Genomic DNA, 16,989 nt, shown 5'->3' on the forward strand with positions numbered 1-16,989 from the left:
CTATAGCTAAATGAGACCTGCCCTGAAACCTTTGAGGGTAAAAATGAGGCACTGGTTACCACCGAAATTGTTCAGTATATTAGGACAAACTCTTGAATTAAACAGGCTTCTAAGGAAAAGTGTGTAAGCCAGAGTTAATATATAACTAGATCTGACTTTCTGAATTCATCTAATTTGTACCTGTACCTTGATCCCAGGGCTGCACGGTATCTATCAGTCTATGCTGAGGGACAGAGAAGGAGCTTGGGAGTCCAGCAAGCTGATGGTCAAATCATAGGTCAGCTGCTTGTTAATTATCGGATCATGGCCAGTTAACTTCTCTGAACCACAGTTGCTTAATTAGTAAAAAGTTGGTTATAATAGCCTGGATAGTTTGCAAAGCTGTTATGATGACTGTATGAGTTAAGCATATAATATGGTTTCTAGCCCAGAGTACAACACTCAACAGATGTTAGTTTCTTTTCTCTGTATTACCTTAGTTAACATATAATTTTTAAAAATCTGTGAATCCTACCTGACAGCAGAGTCTTCAGAACGCCCATCCACTATTTTTAAAAAAAAGTAAAATGCATTTTAATCAACAATAGAAAAACGTAGAATATTGAAAGCCTAAAAGGGCCTGGCGGTACCTGCTTGTAATCTTAGCTACTCAGGAGGCTGAGGCTGAGGCTGAAAGATTGCTTGAGGAGCCCAGGAGTTGGAGACCAAAGTGGATAATATAACAAGACTCTGCCATCTTCATTTTTAAAAGTTATGCACACTTTGATGAATGCTTTAGACCTTGTTTTTTAATGTTTTTTAAAGCATAAGATTAATGCTTTCTTACCAAGTATTCTTTTTCAGATTATACCTGGAGACTATACTAAAATTAATATTAATTACATTATTGACAGCCAATTAATAATTTAAGAATTCTTACTTTCCCTTCTTTGCATCTATCAAATTCAATAGAGAATGGGATTTATAAAAATGTGATACCTACAAGTGAACTGCTGTGTTCAATAATCATAATCCTAACTGAACTCTGTCAAATTGACTGGTATTATTAGCAAAATCTGTATTGTAAGCGAACAGTATCAAACTCAAATAGCAAAAAAAAAATTCACAATAACACAAAGATTAACTCAGAATCAAGCAGAAATTCTGAAATAGAAAAATGCAACTGGCATACTATAGAATGCATCAGAGTCTTTTAGTAAAATAATAAATCAAGCAGAAGAAAAAAATTGTGAGCTTGAAGATGGGCTATTTGAGAATATACAGAGGACACAAAAGTATCAGGATATTTATCATACTAATATGCTTCCCAAGCTCCAAAAAGAGAAACAGTTATCCTAAGCTAATCACAGTAACTCCATTTGCTTTCCCAGTGCCTGGTTAGGAAAGAACATGTGATGTTACTCAGCCCATAAAATGTTGCAGGAAGTCCACTGCATAATTCTGAGATTTCTCTCTATTTCAAAAAAACGTGAAGAAAATCAGCCCTTCTAGCCTTTGGATATTGTATTGTGAGAACACGATTTTTGGAGCTGTTGCTAATTAGCCAGTCTCGAAAGGGGACATGAACAATACACGGACAACAGCATAGCTGAAAGAGGGACAAGTGGAATCTGATGATATCACCAAACCACCAAAACAACTCTAGTCCCTACTGTTTTAGCCACTTTTATTTATCTCATCTAGTATTTGCAGCCCAAAGCATTCTACCTGGTAAATTTCTCATGGTCTACAGGATAAGATCTACTCACCTCTATAGTATAAAAAAGGCAGTCATAAATTTGCCTTAGCTAGGTATTCACTTTATTCCCAACCACTCACATCTCACACTTTTCACATTAGCAAAAGGGAAGTGCTCGTAAACCCTGCAAAGTTTACTTAAGCATATTACCTTTTACACTTGCTGCTCCTTCTGCCACAACGTCATTAGATGTTCCTTCTGCCAAACACACAATCTTGTAAGATGTTCCTTCTGCCAAAAGTGCAATCTCATTAGATGTTAGTTCTGCCATACAGTCTTGTTAGATATTCCTTCTTTAAACACCATTCTCTGCTTCCTGACCTATAAAAGTTCAACTAGCCCTGCCTTCTTACCTTAAGTCCTACCCACTTAAAGCTCTCATTTCTCACCACGTAAAGTGTCTGGCACATATTGAATAATAAATATGTAATAAAGGACAATTATAAGCTTCCAGAGGGCATCTTAGCACACAGTAAGCACTTAATAAAGTAGCAAGTTATTACTTGATTACTTGATAACATTATTAGATGATAATAAGAGGCTCCTGCATGTAGTTTTTGTTTCTGTTTTGAAACAGAGTCTTGCTGGGTCACCCAGGCTGGAGAGCAGTGGCATAATCTCAGCTGATGGCAACCTCTGCCTCCCAGATTCAAACGATTCTTGTGCCTCAGCCTCCCAAGTAGCTGGGATTACAGGCATGGACCACCATGCCCGGCTAATTTTTGTATTTTCAGTAGAGACGGCATTTCACCATGTTGGCCAGGCTGGTCTCAAACTCCTGGCCTCAAGTGATCCACCTGCATCAGCCTCCCAAAGTGCTGGAATTACAGGTGTGAGCCACCATGCCTGGCCCTGACTGTATTTTTAAATGTTTGTATTCTGTGACATTAGAAAAATGCTTAACATCTGAAAGACACTTGACAGTTATTTCTTAAGTGGACAGCTCCATAAATGAATAAAAACACTGTTTTTTGGGAAATTCTGTTGAAAAACACAAATGAAATAGAGACAGCTCTATTCCATTATGAGCACCTTAAACACCAAAACTATGTCTACCCCATCTTTGTCTTCTGCAACATGCAAAATCTAACTTACAGAAGTACCTTGAAAAATATGCAAGAAATTAAAGGTATACTGACACTGTTCAGATTGTATAGTGTATTAGGTGTTACATGCACATAGCAAAGTAGCATTTTTGTTATTGTGAAACATTTTTGTACTTTTGTTATAATTTGTTGAGCCTATAGTTGGGCAATTTGAATACTGATTATGATAATCTTTTGGCTAATGATATCAGTATCTTGTTCAAACAAAATTACTTTTACCATGACAATTGACCAGCAGGTAGAAGAACACATCTTGTTCTAAGAAAGTTAATATATGGCATTCAATTTTAAATTAGGAGTAATGAAGTCAATAATGGTGTGACCTTGTTGCTGGAAGAATATGTAACATGGCCTATGCTTCTTAACGAGGAATTGCTTTTCTGACTTCTGGACTCAGCAGGTATCTTTGAAAAATAATTTCCTATTGGTATTGGTGCACACTGGCTAAGTCTTGCAGTTCTTATTACCATTTGCTTATGGTAACAAAAAGGCATTGTTGGGTTTTCAATTTTAAAGACAGTTACTTTTTTAGTGACAGAAAACACTGTTTTCCACAGTTTCAATAGCTTCTCTATCTAGTGAAGCTAGATATTAGATTGTGAACAGGTTTGAGTCAGGGGCTGAATGGTGAATTGTGGCTGAATAAAAACCCAGTGTGTTGGAGAATGTTTGTAATTTGAACTGCAGGGGTCTACTTATACACAGATTGTCTTCCACTTCTGGCACCTCAGACAGCAAGACCAATACTGCTCTTTCTCCTTTTCCTCAGCTTGACCAACTTGAAAACTATGAGAATAAAGACTTATCATGATCCACTTCCACTTAATGAATAGGACACATTTTCTTCCATATGATTATCCTAATAACAGTTTATCTTCTCTAGTTTACTTTATCTTAAGAATACAGTATATAATATATATAGCATACCGAATATGTCTTAACTAACTATGTTATCAGTAAGGTTTCTGGGCAACAGTAGACTATTAGTAGCTAAGTTTTGGGGAAAATAAAAAATCATACACAAATTTTCAACTTCACAAGGGATTGGCAACCCTAAATCCCACACTGTTCAAGAACCAACTATAATATTCATTTACTAAATGCAAACCACTTATTTTACAAATTAAATCGAATATTTAATTTTATAACAACTTCAATTTATAATATGACTATAAAGAAAATACACAACATCCTAAAAGTATTTTTTTCTTATTTATACAGAGATATTATACAGAATTTTAGGAACCATAATTAAATAATTTTTTTCAGACAATACTGTTTGCCATTATAAATTACCTACAATGAAGTTCTTAAATATTTCTGAAATCTACTGAGGAAAAAATTAAGAATGTGCAATTTACAAAGGAATTTCTCAAACTTCTCTTACTTTTTTATCTGTGGTACAACCACCAAGAGTAATTCACTATCAGAAGTCTTACCTAGATCGCTATTTTGAGAAGTGTTTCTTGGTATATTTTTTTCTTTGTAGTCAGAAAGTTGTTGGCAAATTCTAAGTATAAAAAATAAATAAAATTACTATTAATATTTTAATACCAATATAAAATATTTACCACATATATTAAATTCTTCTAAAAAGTGAGGATTTTGTTGCCTTATTTCGGTAGGTGATTACAGAGACTGAATGAGATTAACATTTTTTAAATTTGAAGCAATAAAATAATCTGTTCTTAAGCTTTATTGCTGAAACTATCTTGGAATTCCAAATAAAACCCAATGTGTGTTTTTTCATAGGTTCTAATATTCTAATATTAGAATATTCTAATATTAATCCTAATTAATACAATATTAGGTTCTAATATTGTAATCTTCAGAAAATGTTTTTAAGTCCTAATTTTACAAAAAAATAAGAGTCCTAATTTTGCTTATTAGTTGTCTTATTCTTTGTGGCTTGTAATTCAGGGATTCTCAATATCACCCTCTGCATAAGAGAGAATTGAGACTTTTTACCACCTGAGAAAAGACATTGTAAGGATAAAAAGGAGCTGCAGGGTACAGATCTGGTAGCAAAGAAAAGAAACTCTGAATGTCAAAACCTGGCTTACACTACTATTCCTTCTCTACAGACTCAAACTCTGAACAAGCAGACCTTTATTACAGTGATGCTTAATCTCCACATTCATTTCCAACTGACATGGAAGACAAAATGTATTTGTAAAGGAGATGTATGTCGACATTTTCTTATTTCTGAGGGACATACTCACAATACATTTCCACACAACATCTCAAGTGTTACTCAGCTTCGTTCTCATCTTATAGATCACCTTACATGAATATTTTTGTAGTGTAAATCACAAAGACTCACACTGTCTCCTCAGGGTTAGCCAGCAAATAGTCAAATGATCTCCCAGTGACTGTGCAAGATATGTAGCACTTTCAAAATTTATGTGTCATCCTTATGCAGGGGCCATGCAAATTTTCTCTGTATTGTTCCAATTTTAGGATATGTGCTGCCAAAGGAAGCACAAAGCCCTATTTTTGTATATGGATAGTGATGAGTCACAGATGAGCCTTGACTCTGATAAATCCAACTAACCTACTGAGATTCCAAGAATTCTACTGAATGGATTCCTATGAGGTAAAATTTGAAAATATTTTTAAAACTTCAGGTAGAGATGTAAGCAGTTTGGGAGATTTTCAATACTGTGGAAAACAACTGTCTTGAGGGGCCCACTGCTCTGCATAAGGGTGATATGAGACTTTTTACCACCCAAGAAAAGACATTATAAGGATAAAAAGGAGCTTCAAGATACAGATCTGGTAGCAAAGAAAAGAAACTCTGATCTCTTTCTACAACATGATTTGAACCTCTCTGACAGTTTAGAACAACCCTAACTAATATTCACACTAAAGAAAAGGTCAACAAGGGCTTCAAAGGATAACATACCATGAAGGTCTTAGCTATGTCTAGGCTAAGATGTGGGCTCCACATAGGTTTTACATGTCGGGGGAAGGGTCATGTGCTGTTTGTGGTTAAAGCTAGAAGGTCCAGCTGCCAGAACAGGGTGCTGGTGCTTTGGGAACAATGGTGTAGGAACAATGGGAACACATAAGCTTAGGTATGTGAACTAAAACAGCTGTAACTTTGAAGTCTATGCATGTATCACCATGAGGACTGAGGGTTCTGAATCCAGTGAAGCCATCCTGGTGGCAAAGGTCAATCATTAATAGACTGCAAGACCAGTTTCAATGGCATCAATGCAGCAACAGGATCGACAAAAAGAACAGACTGACTAGAATGTCCTTTTTCTCTCCTCCTTCTGACTTGTAAAAAGATTTTCTACCTTGTAATTAGGGAACCCCTTCGGTTCTTGAAAAAATCAAAGAGGAGGATATAGGAGATAGCCCACAGAAGACAGTACAAGACTTTCTGCTAAACTGTCCATTTCAAGACCCAAATAACTAATTAGAAAAATAAAAAATGTTACACTATTTGTATCCCTTGTACAAGGGTTACTCTTGGAATAAAATGGACAACATTGAGATTCCTAAAGATAAAGGTTAAAAGTCCTGAGATAAAGAATCCTGCATCAATTGCCACTTCTATCTAGTCTAGCCTTTTGCTTGATTTCTGGCTGATGAAGTAGACTAAATCACTGCCTCTCCTGAACTGAACTAAGAAATATCATACAAGATTTGATAGTTATAAGTATTTTAAACCTTAACATTTTGTGTTAATAGCCTTTTAATGTAAACACTTACTTAATATAATGCCTAGAAACAGCATAGTCTTCTGCTGTTCGTCCATATATATCTTGAGAAAAGACATCAATATTTAGCTGAAGAAGAATGCTGACCATAATTTCTGATCCACAACATACAGCAAGTATGAGGGCTGTTCTAAAATAACAGAGATAAACTTCACTCTTAGGGACTCTAAATTTTAAAAGCTAATTTGGTATGCCTTACCAATTTAATATCTTACCTGTCCATGTAGAATTAAACATTTACATGTGTTAACATACATAAGCATCAGAGGTGCAGAAGCCTTTGTCTTTGTAAATTACCACCAAGGCTAAAACGAAGGGACAAAGAGGAAGCCTCTTGTCCCAGTCAACTATTACATAATAGAAGTTGCTAAATAAAGTCCTTTGATGGGCAAGAAACCATGCTGTGGTCACTTATCTAAAGTAGGCAAAGTTTTAAGTAAAGATTTCTCCACTGCTTTCCTGGACTTACATGTTGTAATTAAAAATAAACTAAGGGACCTATCAGTAAGAGCTGTTTGGAAGGTGAAAGCAGTAACATTAATAATTATGGTAATAATAGTAGTCATAGGATTTTCAGTTAATGATGATGGTAACCTAGCATGTGCTAGGAACCACATTACATGCTATATATATAATCTTTTTTTCTTACACACAGCCACCCATGAAGGATATATTATCCTTCTTTATTATCCTCTTCATACAGGACAACATATTTGGTGATAAGTAATGTTTCCAAGGTGATATGGCTTGGCTGTGTCCCCACCCAAATCTCACCTTGAATTGTAGTAATCCCCACATGTCAAGGGCAGGACCAGGTGGAGATAATTAAATCATGGGGGCACTTTCCCCTATACTTGTCTCATGGTAGACAGTAAGTCTCATGAGATCTGATGGTTTTATAAATGGAAGCTCCCCTGCACAAGCTCTCTTGCCTGCTGCCATGTAAGACTTTGCTCCTCATTCACCTTCCACCATGATTGTGAGGCCTCCCTAGCCATGCAGAATGGTGAGTAAATTAAACCTCTTTCCTTTATAAATTACACAGTCTCAGGTATGTCTTTATTAGCAGCATGCAAACAGCAACGTCACACACCTAGCAAGTGGGAAAGCTAGGAATTAAACCCAGTCTTGTAAGAATCTAAAGCTTAGCTCTATTCTCTTTATCACCCACCTACAATTTTCCTTCATTAAAGGAAAAGTGTATCCACTTAAAACTATCTTCACTCCCTCTGCCCACACAAACTAAAAATAAAAACATCAAAATACACTAGAGATAAAAAAGAAAAAAAAAAGATGAACCCACAGTATCTGGTAATAGCAATTAACCATCATGTAGAAATAACTTGTCATCAATATTCTTCAAAGAATGCAACTTAGCGCAGAGTCCTCCAAAAGGCAAAATGATTTTCCCCTCCTATTTATGGTTAATAGAGAATATTTAATGGAAAAGAATATAAGAAGAAGTTAAAAGCCACTATAAAAGCGTTATGAATCCGTTCAATACTGAGTCAGAAAGTAAAAGTTCGCACTTCAGAAAACTAACAAAACTAATATGAAATCCCTTTAGCTAATATAAGTTCATATGACAAAAACATCACATCACAAATAATAAACATCAGTCAACATAATAAGAGAAGATGAGTCCTATATATGCCCTTCTTCACACTCCCCAGTCCAAATAATTGTCTATTTAACCGATAATTTGTGTTGGTATTTTTTACTATATCCCAATAAGTTAATCTTCTTATTAATTTATTATTTCTGACTTGAGTGACTGTTACTACTCTAGAGCAATACAAGTTTAAAAACAACAACAACAACTAGTTGAGGACTAAGCTCTGATTTTTTTTTTTCTTTCCCAAATTCCTATCTAAGGGGTCTGGTGAGTCATGCCTTACAAACCATAAATTCTCATCAGATGGGCTTTATTGAACCCTATATATCAGGACTTACTTTCCAACCTGACTTTGGCATAACACTATGAGACAAGGGAAAAAATCAAAATATTTTATTCCCAAAAACATTTCTTTGCCATAGCTTGAAACGGCCCTGCAAAGCTGTCCTTTGTGGGGGAAAATTTGCATCTGTAAAGAATCTCTATTAACACAGCAAGATCTTTTTCTTCCAGGCCCTCCCAACGCTAAAGAGATTAACTAATAGTCTACCATCTTTTAAAGATCTGGGCCGGGTGCAGTGTGGCTCACGCCTGTAATTCCAGCACTTTGGGAGGCTGAGATGGGAGGATCATGAGATCAGAAGATCGAGACCATCCTGACTAACACAGTGAAACCCCGCCTCTCCTAAAAATACAAAAAAATTAGCCGGGCGTGGTGGTGGGCGCCGGTAGTCCCAGCTACTTGGGAGGCTGAGGCAGGAGAAGGGCGTGAACCCAGGAGGCGGAGCTCGCAGTGAGCCCAGATCGTGCCACTGCACTCCAGACTGGGCGACAGAGTGAGATTCTGTCTCAAAAAATAAAAATAAAAATAAAAGATCTGAATAGGAAACATTTGTCATCTATTGTCTCTAAGGGCAACCAATATAAGATATCAAAAGAACCTTGGTCTCTACAATCTTTTATCTTAACCTGAACATTTCCCAGGTCTTTAGACAAACTCAACCAATTAACCAACTGTCAACCAGAAAAGTTTAAATTTACCTATACCCTGGAACCCCCTGCCCTTTGAATTGTTCTGCCTTTCTGGATCAAACCAATGTATTTCTTAAACATATTTGATTGATGGCTCATGCCTCCCTAAAATGTATAAAACCAAGCTGTGCTTCCATCACCTTGGGCCCATGTTCTCAGGACCTCCTAAGGGCTATGTCATGGTCACTCACATGTGGCTCAGAATAAATTTCTTCAAATAGTTTACAGTTTGACTCTCTTTGTCAACATAGTGTACCTTTTAAAGTTGTCAACAGCATTTAAATTTGCTTTCTTCTTCACTAAAAATTCTACCATTTGCTGTTTTTGTTCAAGTACGGCAAGTAAAAATGGTGTAAGTCCACCCTGTGAAAAAGCAAAAACAAAAAAGATACTTGTACATTCATGTTTATATCAGCACAATTCACAATTGTAAAAATACGAAACCAGCCCACATGTCCATTAATCAACAAGCAAATATATACACATACACACACCACTGATTGCTACTCAGTCATAAGAAGGAATGAAATAAAGGCATTCATGCTGGATGGAATTTGAGAGCATTATTCTAACTGAAGTAACTCAGGAATGGTAAACCAAACATTACATGTTCTCACTCACAAGTAGGAGCTAAGCTATGATGGCTGCACTAAAATCGCAGAAATCACCACTAAAGAACTTATTCATGTACAAAAATAAATAAGTAAAATAAAAATATCAATATTTAAAGTAAAATCTTAATTATTTCTAAATATTTTTATTCAGGTTTTGCTTCCAAATATGTAAAGCTGACCCTCAACATAGGTCAATGTTAAAAGAAATGCCCATCAATCAATGAGTGGATAAAGAAACTGTGATATATATATATATATACAATGGAATACTACTCAGCCATAAAAGGAATGAATTAATGGCATTTGCCACAACCTGGATGGGATTGCAGACTATTTTCTTAGTGAAGTAACTCAGAACTGGAAAATCATACATCTTATGTTCTCAGTCATAATGGGAGCTAAGCTATGAGAATGCAGAGGCATAAGAATGACACAATGGACTTTGGAGACTCAGCGGGGAAGGCTGGGAAGGGAGTGAGGGATAAAAGACCACAAATTGGGTTCAGTATATACTGCTCGGGAGATGGGTGCACCAAAATCTCACACATCACCACTACTAAGAACTTACTCATGTAACCAAATACCACCTGTTCCCCGAAAATCCATGGAAATTAAAAGTTTAAAAATAAATAAATGCATTTCAAATATTTTGAAAACAAAACTAGTTGATCTATACCTTGTTTTCTGATTCAATATTTGCACCATAAGAAAGTAGTATTTTTGTCATTGATTTATCCTCATTATAGATGGCATAATGTAGAGTAGTGTTGCCATAGACATCTGGGATATTTGGATCAGCGCCATGTTCTAGCAAAATATTTGCACATTCCTCTTTCTGACATTGGACAGCCTGTCAGTATTAGACCAAGAAATATATCGTAAATTCTAGGAAGTGAAAACAAACATTCCACAGGTTTGACCAACTAGTTATACTCAAATGAGATAAATACATTTTTATTCTATATACTGAATTCAAATCCATCTCATGCTGAAATAGTTGGCTAGTATATACCTTTATGAGAGCTGTCCTCTTTTCCCCGTCCAAGACGTGAAGTTGACAGTTTCTGTGCAGCAGGAGTTTTACCACTTCTGGATGGCCATTGGCACAGGCCAAATGTAGAGCCGTCCTGAGAGTGGGAAGACTTTTTAGTCATAGTGCATTATCTAAAAACATACAATGATTCATTGTAAACACTGAATAGCTTGCTATTCCTCTGCCTTCAAAACAAATATTTAATTTTCTTGTGAAAAAAGCACAGTATTTATTAGCTTTTACTACTCACTACATTAATAAAAGAGCAGCCAATTTGAATAGAAAGATTGTGGCCCTCAGATTCCATTCAACTCGGGCTGCAGTCCTACTTTAAATTAAACTCTGTCACTTCCTAGCTATGGCTTAGCTATTTTGTGCCTGAATTTCTTCATCAATAAAATGAGAATGAAAATAGTAGCGCTCTCCATTGAAAACCACTATGATGCCTAAACGAGACTTTATGCAAAACATTAGAACAGTTCCCAGCACAAGTAACAGCTCAATAATTATTAGATATTATAATTTTTGCTATTACTAAGGGAGAAGACCACCCCTCATATTGTCTTATGCCCAATTTCTGCCTCCAAAGAAAGAAGAAGTAAAAACTACAAAGGCAGAAATGAAATCCACAGGCAGACAGCCCAGCGCCGCACCCTGGGCCTAGTAGTTAAAGATCGACCCCTGACCTAACCAGTTATATTATCTATAAATTCCACACATTATATGGAGAAGCACTGTAAAAATCCCTGTCCTGTTCTCTTCTGATCTGATTACCAGTGCATGCAGCCCCCAGTCATGTACCCACTGCTTAATCAATCAATCACGACCCTCTCTCGTGGACCCTCTTAGAGTTGTGAGCCCTTAAAAGGGACAGGAATTGCTCACTCAGGGAGCTCGGCTCTTGAGACAGGAGTCTTACCAATGCTCCCAGCCGAATAAACCCCCTCCTTCTTTAACTCGGTGTCTGAGGAGTTTTGTCTGCGACTCATCCTGCTACATTACTACTACTTAACAAAGACAGTTTAATTAAGTAAAATAATACAATTATACCTACACTTTGAGGTATGTTTTAAAGATTAGAGCTGATACTGTATGTCAATAATTCTAACATGCTCATTTTCTATTTTAACATTTCTCACATTGGTATGCCACTTATAATTCATAACTTATTATAACTATAATTGGCAATACTTAAAAAATTCCCTTATTAATAATACATAAGACTAATGGGGCATCATACAATTCATGGTGCCTCACATTAAGTAGAGTATGATATATACAATAGGTCTAGGACAGTTCTACCAAGATGACTGGCATTTAAATAAATTTTAGTTCTAAAAAGTACTATAGCAAAAGAGGGCTGGAGTTAAAACAACAACAAATTTTTTAAACAAGTAATTCCTATTTTTATTTTCAAAAATATTTAAGCCAACAGAAACTCTGGAGTCAAATGAATAGTTATGGCTTATTTAATTTGGTACTTAGATTTACAGAATGTATGTAAATCAGATATTTCCAATGACTAATACTAGGATTTAAATTTTCAAAATGGCAATTGAAGGTTCTCTTTTACTATTTTCTACCTTCAGAAATGCTTTTGTACGAAAGGAGGGAGGAAAAGCTTCTGCTGGGACGAAGTCCTCATACTGCAATGTTAAGTCTCTTCAGCTTGCTCAGCCTAGGCAGGTACACACAAAGTTTTTAAGGATGGAAGGTCCTGACAGTAGTAGAGCTTATGGTCCACAACCAGGAAAATTAAGGAGCACGGACACAAAGGGTGAGGTTGGGGCAAAAGTTTAATAAGCCAAAGAATAAAGCTCTCTGTAGTGGAGAGGGGTGTCTGAGTGGACTGCCAGATTACAGTTGAATTAAAAAGATTTTATAAAAAACTGCTCTCATTTCTGTAACTGCTTGAGTAACTTTTCTTAACTATAAAACTGTCTTCAGAACTCCCCCTCATCTATGTAGGTGTGGGTATGTCTCTAGACAAGCATAAAGCACTGCTTCTTTTGTTTGTACAACTGTGGGTTTGTTTTAGGTAGGCACCCCGCCTCCCTGTGCAAGTTCCCACCGTGTATATGCCTGAAAAGTGGAGGAAACTTTTTCCTGGGACCTCGCTAATCACACAAAGAACAAAGGGACTTTGCCTGCCTTGTCTGCTTATCTGGGCAGGTGCACTGCAGGCTGTCATTCAACAGGCAGGCAGCTTCTGCAGTCTGAGTTTTTCTCCAAGCTGCTCTATTTTGCAGCTGTGCACTGTAGCTGTGATTTTTCAGGCAGACAGCATTCCTGAGGACCAGCTTTAACTGTTTATCTATTTCTTCCTTTTCCTCTCCCTCAATATGTCTGTATCTATTGGCACCTTCAATGGCTACATATTATTCCATCCTATGCGTGCACTGAAATTTGTTGATAAAATCCACTATATGAGTTCTTCTTAAAACATTGCTATTTTCAGCAGTACTAAGGAAAACAAATTACATGTATCTAATAATTTCCTAAAGATACTTCAGTATCATGGAATTGGTGCACAAAGGGCATATACATTTTTAATGTAGCACTTACCACCAAATTGTCTATTTGAAAAGCCATCAGCAACGCTTTTTACTCAGCCTTATAAGTACCAATGCTCTTCATCCTCACAACTTTGTAGATAAAAAACAGTATTTTATTCTTCTTTTAACTTAAATTTCTTCTCTTACTAGAAACACTAAATATGTGCATAGGTCAATTATAGAGCTGTGTTTTCCTATGTGTGTAGGTCAACTGCAGAGCTGCAGAAAAGTACTTTGCCCAATTTTAAGCTTATTTCCTTGTTGATTTCAAAGAATTCTCTGTAAAATGAAAATACATGGTTCATCTGATATGTGTATATACATGTACGTTGTAAATACATTGCAAATATGTTGCGTTTTATCAATTTTTTTCTTATATATGGGGTGTTTCCATTTCTATTTTGCTAAACCAACCTTCAAAATGCTTGCTTGTGAGTTCCTTAGGAAGGTCTTTGTCAACATAAAAATGTGTCTGTATAAACAGGCCACTTGTGTTTTCTTCTAGTAGTTTTCTTTTTGTATATTAAACATTTTTTAATCTACATTCCATCCAGAACCTATTTTTGTGACATATTTAGCTAGTTTTCGCCAAACAGCAGGCACTCCATTTACAAATAATTCATCTTTTTCTACTAATATGAAATGCCACCATTATCAAGTGCTATATTCTTTTTTATATTTGGGTGTTTCTGGATTTTGTATTCTATTCCATTTATGTACGTCTTCCAGCTGTTAGTAAACCATTTGTAGAAATTAAAAGCACATTTTGATATCTGCGAAGGCAAATTGGTTTTCACTGCATTACAAAAAAATTTTAATGTCATCATAACAATAAAATATAGCATGTGCAATTTTTAAATGTTAAAGCTTTGGTGTTTTTCTTTGGGGTAGGTGACATTGATAAACACAGAAAGAGCTCCCATCTTGAAAGAAATAATTCTTCCTATTCAAGAACACGAACCATCTTCCCACTTTAATGTTTCCTTCTAAGGTTCCTCAGTAAAGTATATATTTACATAGGGGTACATGGCTATAAAATGGATATTGGATTTTATCCAAAGAATTTTTAGCCCAGAAGTTAATATATTATGGGAACTGTTTCTCTCATTACATACACTTTTCTATAATGTGAATAACATGTTTTAAAGTGTGCACTTGAAAAATAAAATATCGGGCCAGGTGCAATGGCTCACGCCTGTAATCCCAGCACTTTGGGAGGCCAAGGGGGAGCGGATCATCTGAAGGTCAGGAGCGCGAGACCAGCCTGGCCAACATGGCAAAACCTCGTCTCTACTAAAAGCAGGAAAAAGTTAGCCAGGCGGGTTGGTGTGCGCCTGTAATCCCAGCACTTTAGGAGGCTGAGGGCGGGGGCCGGGGATCATCTGAAGGCCAGGAGTTCGAGACCAGCCTGGCCAACATGGTGAAAACCCGTCTCTTCTAAAAAGAGGAAAAAATCATGTTGGTGAGCGCCTGTAGTCAAAGGTACTTGGGAGGCTGAGGCAGGAGAATCGCTTGAACCCGGGAGGCCGAAATCAGGCCACTGCACTCCAGCCTGGGTGACAAGAGCCAGATTCCGTCTCAAAAAATAAACAAAAAATAAAATACATAGACTTAATTTTGGAAGTTAAATCACTTTAAAGCTGTCTCTGAAGTGCACTACAGGGAAATCATGGCAGCGTGTGGTTTTCGTTCTGGGGCTCATGAAGAGGCCCGGGCCCTGACTCCTCCAAGGCTCCCACATCCCCGGTGCTGCGGGGCCTGCGGAGGCGAGGAAGCTGGGCCGGTGACAGGAGGGCTCCCTGACCCCGTCCCCAGGGGAGGGCTTCTCCCAGTTCCCCACCCTCCCAGCCCCCGCCCGGCCCGTTACCTCTTCTTCTTGTCTCTCTTGTCCAAGCCAGGGTCCCTGAGCATGAGGATGAGCTCCACTCTGGGGACTGTGCCCCACCAGGCAGCTCTGTGGAGATCGTCGAGATCTTCCGGGCAGACGTCGTACCCAGGCTCCAGGAAGGCGCTGTCACAGTGCTCTACTCCGCCGCCCGCGCCGTCCTGGCTGCAGCTCCCGCAGCAGGGGAAGCAGCGGCAGCACCATCTGCCCACGCCGCTCCCAAAGCCAGAGGTCTTCAAGGCAGACGTTGTCGGCTTCTGAGAAACCTCAGTCCCCATCTGCTTTTCCCAGCCTCGGGAGCCTCCTATCGAATGCATCACCTCAGCCACCACCTCCAAGCCGGAAACGCAGTTTCCACACTGGCCGAAGAGTAGCGCCAAACCCAGCAGTTACAAGCGAGCGGCGCGCGCACCTCTGGGGCCTCACTGCACGTGGCGGCAACTTCCGGTGGGTGGTCAACTGCTCTCGGAGCCGGTCAACGGCAACTGAGCGTGCCCGCGCGAGGCTCTGGCGTCACCCGTGTCAGCGACAGCTTGTCACCGGCCCTGCGTTCTGCCAAAGCTCGTGGGAGCTGGCCCGGCGTTTGGGCCATGGAGAAGGACAGGCGGCCTGTGGGAAAGCTGTCTCGACGCAGGACGGGGCTAGAGCGGCTGGAACCTGAGAATGCCGAGGCCTCCTCTGGAGAAAGCCAGACCCTCTGGCGGTGGCTCTGCGTGCCAGCGAGGCTGCCATTCCCGCGTCCCTGGCGGGCAGGGCTCGCCTCAGCCAGCCTCAGAGTCAGGGGTGCGCAGCCCGCCCGGCCTGAGGGCCCGCTCTTCCTTGGTCCCCGCCCAGACCACAGGGGTCGTGGGCGCTGGGCACTCGGAGGTCACCAAGTCGGGGCTGGGCGGTTGGTTCCCACCTGGTGCCGCTGCCGCGGGGCCAACTACCCGGCTGGGCCACGGCCTGGGCTTCGGCCCGGGGTCTGCGCTTCGTGCGCGCCATAGGGGCGGAGTTGCCGCCCACCCTCTAAGCAGGCCGGCGGTGAGCTCCGAGGAGGAGCACCTGCAGGAGGCGGCAGGAAGAAGGAGCCGGGTGTGGAAGTTCTGGGACCCAGAACTCTGCCAGTGCTGCGAGGCCAGACCCGGCTCCAGGCGCAGGACCCACAGCAGGGCCGCCACCCTCCTGCCACGCAGCCCCGGAGGCTGCTTCACCCGGACTGTGGGCGCTTTGGTCCAAGAGTGGAAAGTGGGGCCGGGCGCAGTGGGTCTCACGCCTGTCTTCTCAACCCTTTGGGAGGCCGAGGCGGGCGGATCATTTGAGGTCCGGAGTTCGAGACCAGCCTGAGCAACATGGTGAAACCCCGTTTCTACTAAAAATACAAAATAGCTGCGTGTGGTAGCGGACGCCTGTAGTCCCCAACTACTCAGGAATCTGAGGCAAGAGAGTCGCTTGAACCCGGGAGGCAGAGGTTGAAGTGAGACGAGACTGAGCCACTGCACTCCAGCCTGTGCGACAGAGCGAGACTCCATCTTATTTTATTTTATTTTTTTGGAGACGCAGTCTCGCTCTGTCTCCTTATCCCCCTATTGATCGCTGCACATCCCTGACCCCAGAAGATCTCCATGGTTTCAGAGGTTGCCAACAGACTAGGTAACAACGGAAAACAATGTGGAGGCCGAGAACTTACTAACATAGCAGAAG

At 39.5% G+C, this 16,989-nt stretch overlaps 1 protein-coding gene and 1 non-coding gene across 7 annotated transcripts in view; both read right to left on the minus strand.

Annotated features, from left to right (window-relative positions):
• LOC126940869 (putative ankyrin repeat domain-containing protein 26-like protein) overlaps positions 1–15,712 on the minus strand; it is a 54,415-nt gene extending 38,703 nt beyond the window's left edge. For 4 of the 6 annotated variants that reach the window (XR_007720947.1, XR_007720948.1, XM_050767093.1 and 1 more), the window contains exons 1-8: positions 15,289–15,712; positions 10,846–10,960; positions 10,510–10,683; positions 9,476–9,582; positions 6,565–6,702; positions 4,284–4,354; positions 1,889–1,969; positions 515–545 (exon numbers count right to left, since the gene is read on the minus strand). Coding sequence is in view for 4 of the 6 variants with exons in the window: in XM_050767093.1 (XP_050623050.1) it covers positions 515–545; positions 1,889–1,969; positions 4,284–4,354; positions 6,565–6,702; positions 9,476–9,582; positions 10,510–10,683; positions 10,846–10,960; positions 15,289–15,623 (1,052 nt within the window). In the remaining 2 variants the exon portion in view is untranslated. The remainder of the gene's footprint in view (positions 1–514; positions 546–1,888; positions 1,970–4,283; positions 4,355–6,564; positions 6,703–9,475; positions 9,583–10,509; positions 10,684–10,845; positions 10,961–15,288) is intronic. The other 2 variants (XM_050767094.1, XM_050767096.1) reach the window with 2 other exon arrangements.
• On the minus strand, positions 5,222–5,328 carry LOC126940938 (U6 spliceosomal RNA). The gene has a single exon (XR_007720996.1). It is a non-coding gene; the product is annotated as a U6 spliceosomal RNA (small nuclear RNA).
• Positions 15,713–16,989: the final 1,277 nt, after the last annotated feature.

Source organism: Macaca thibetana, chromosome 17, assembly GCF_024542745.1.
Source record: "Macaca thibetana thibetana isolate TM-01 chromosome 17, ASM2454274v1, whole genome shotgun sequence".
In the NCBI taxonomy this organism is placed as follows: Eukaryota; Metazoa; Chordata; class Mammalia; order Primates; family Cercopithecidae; genus Macaca; species Macaca thibetana.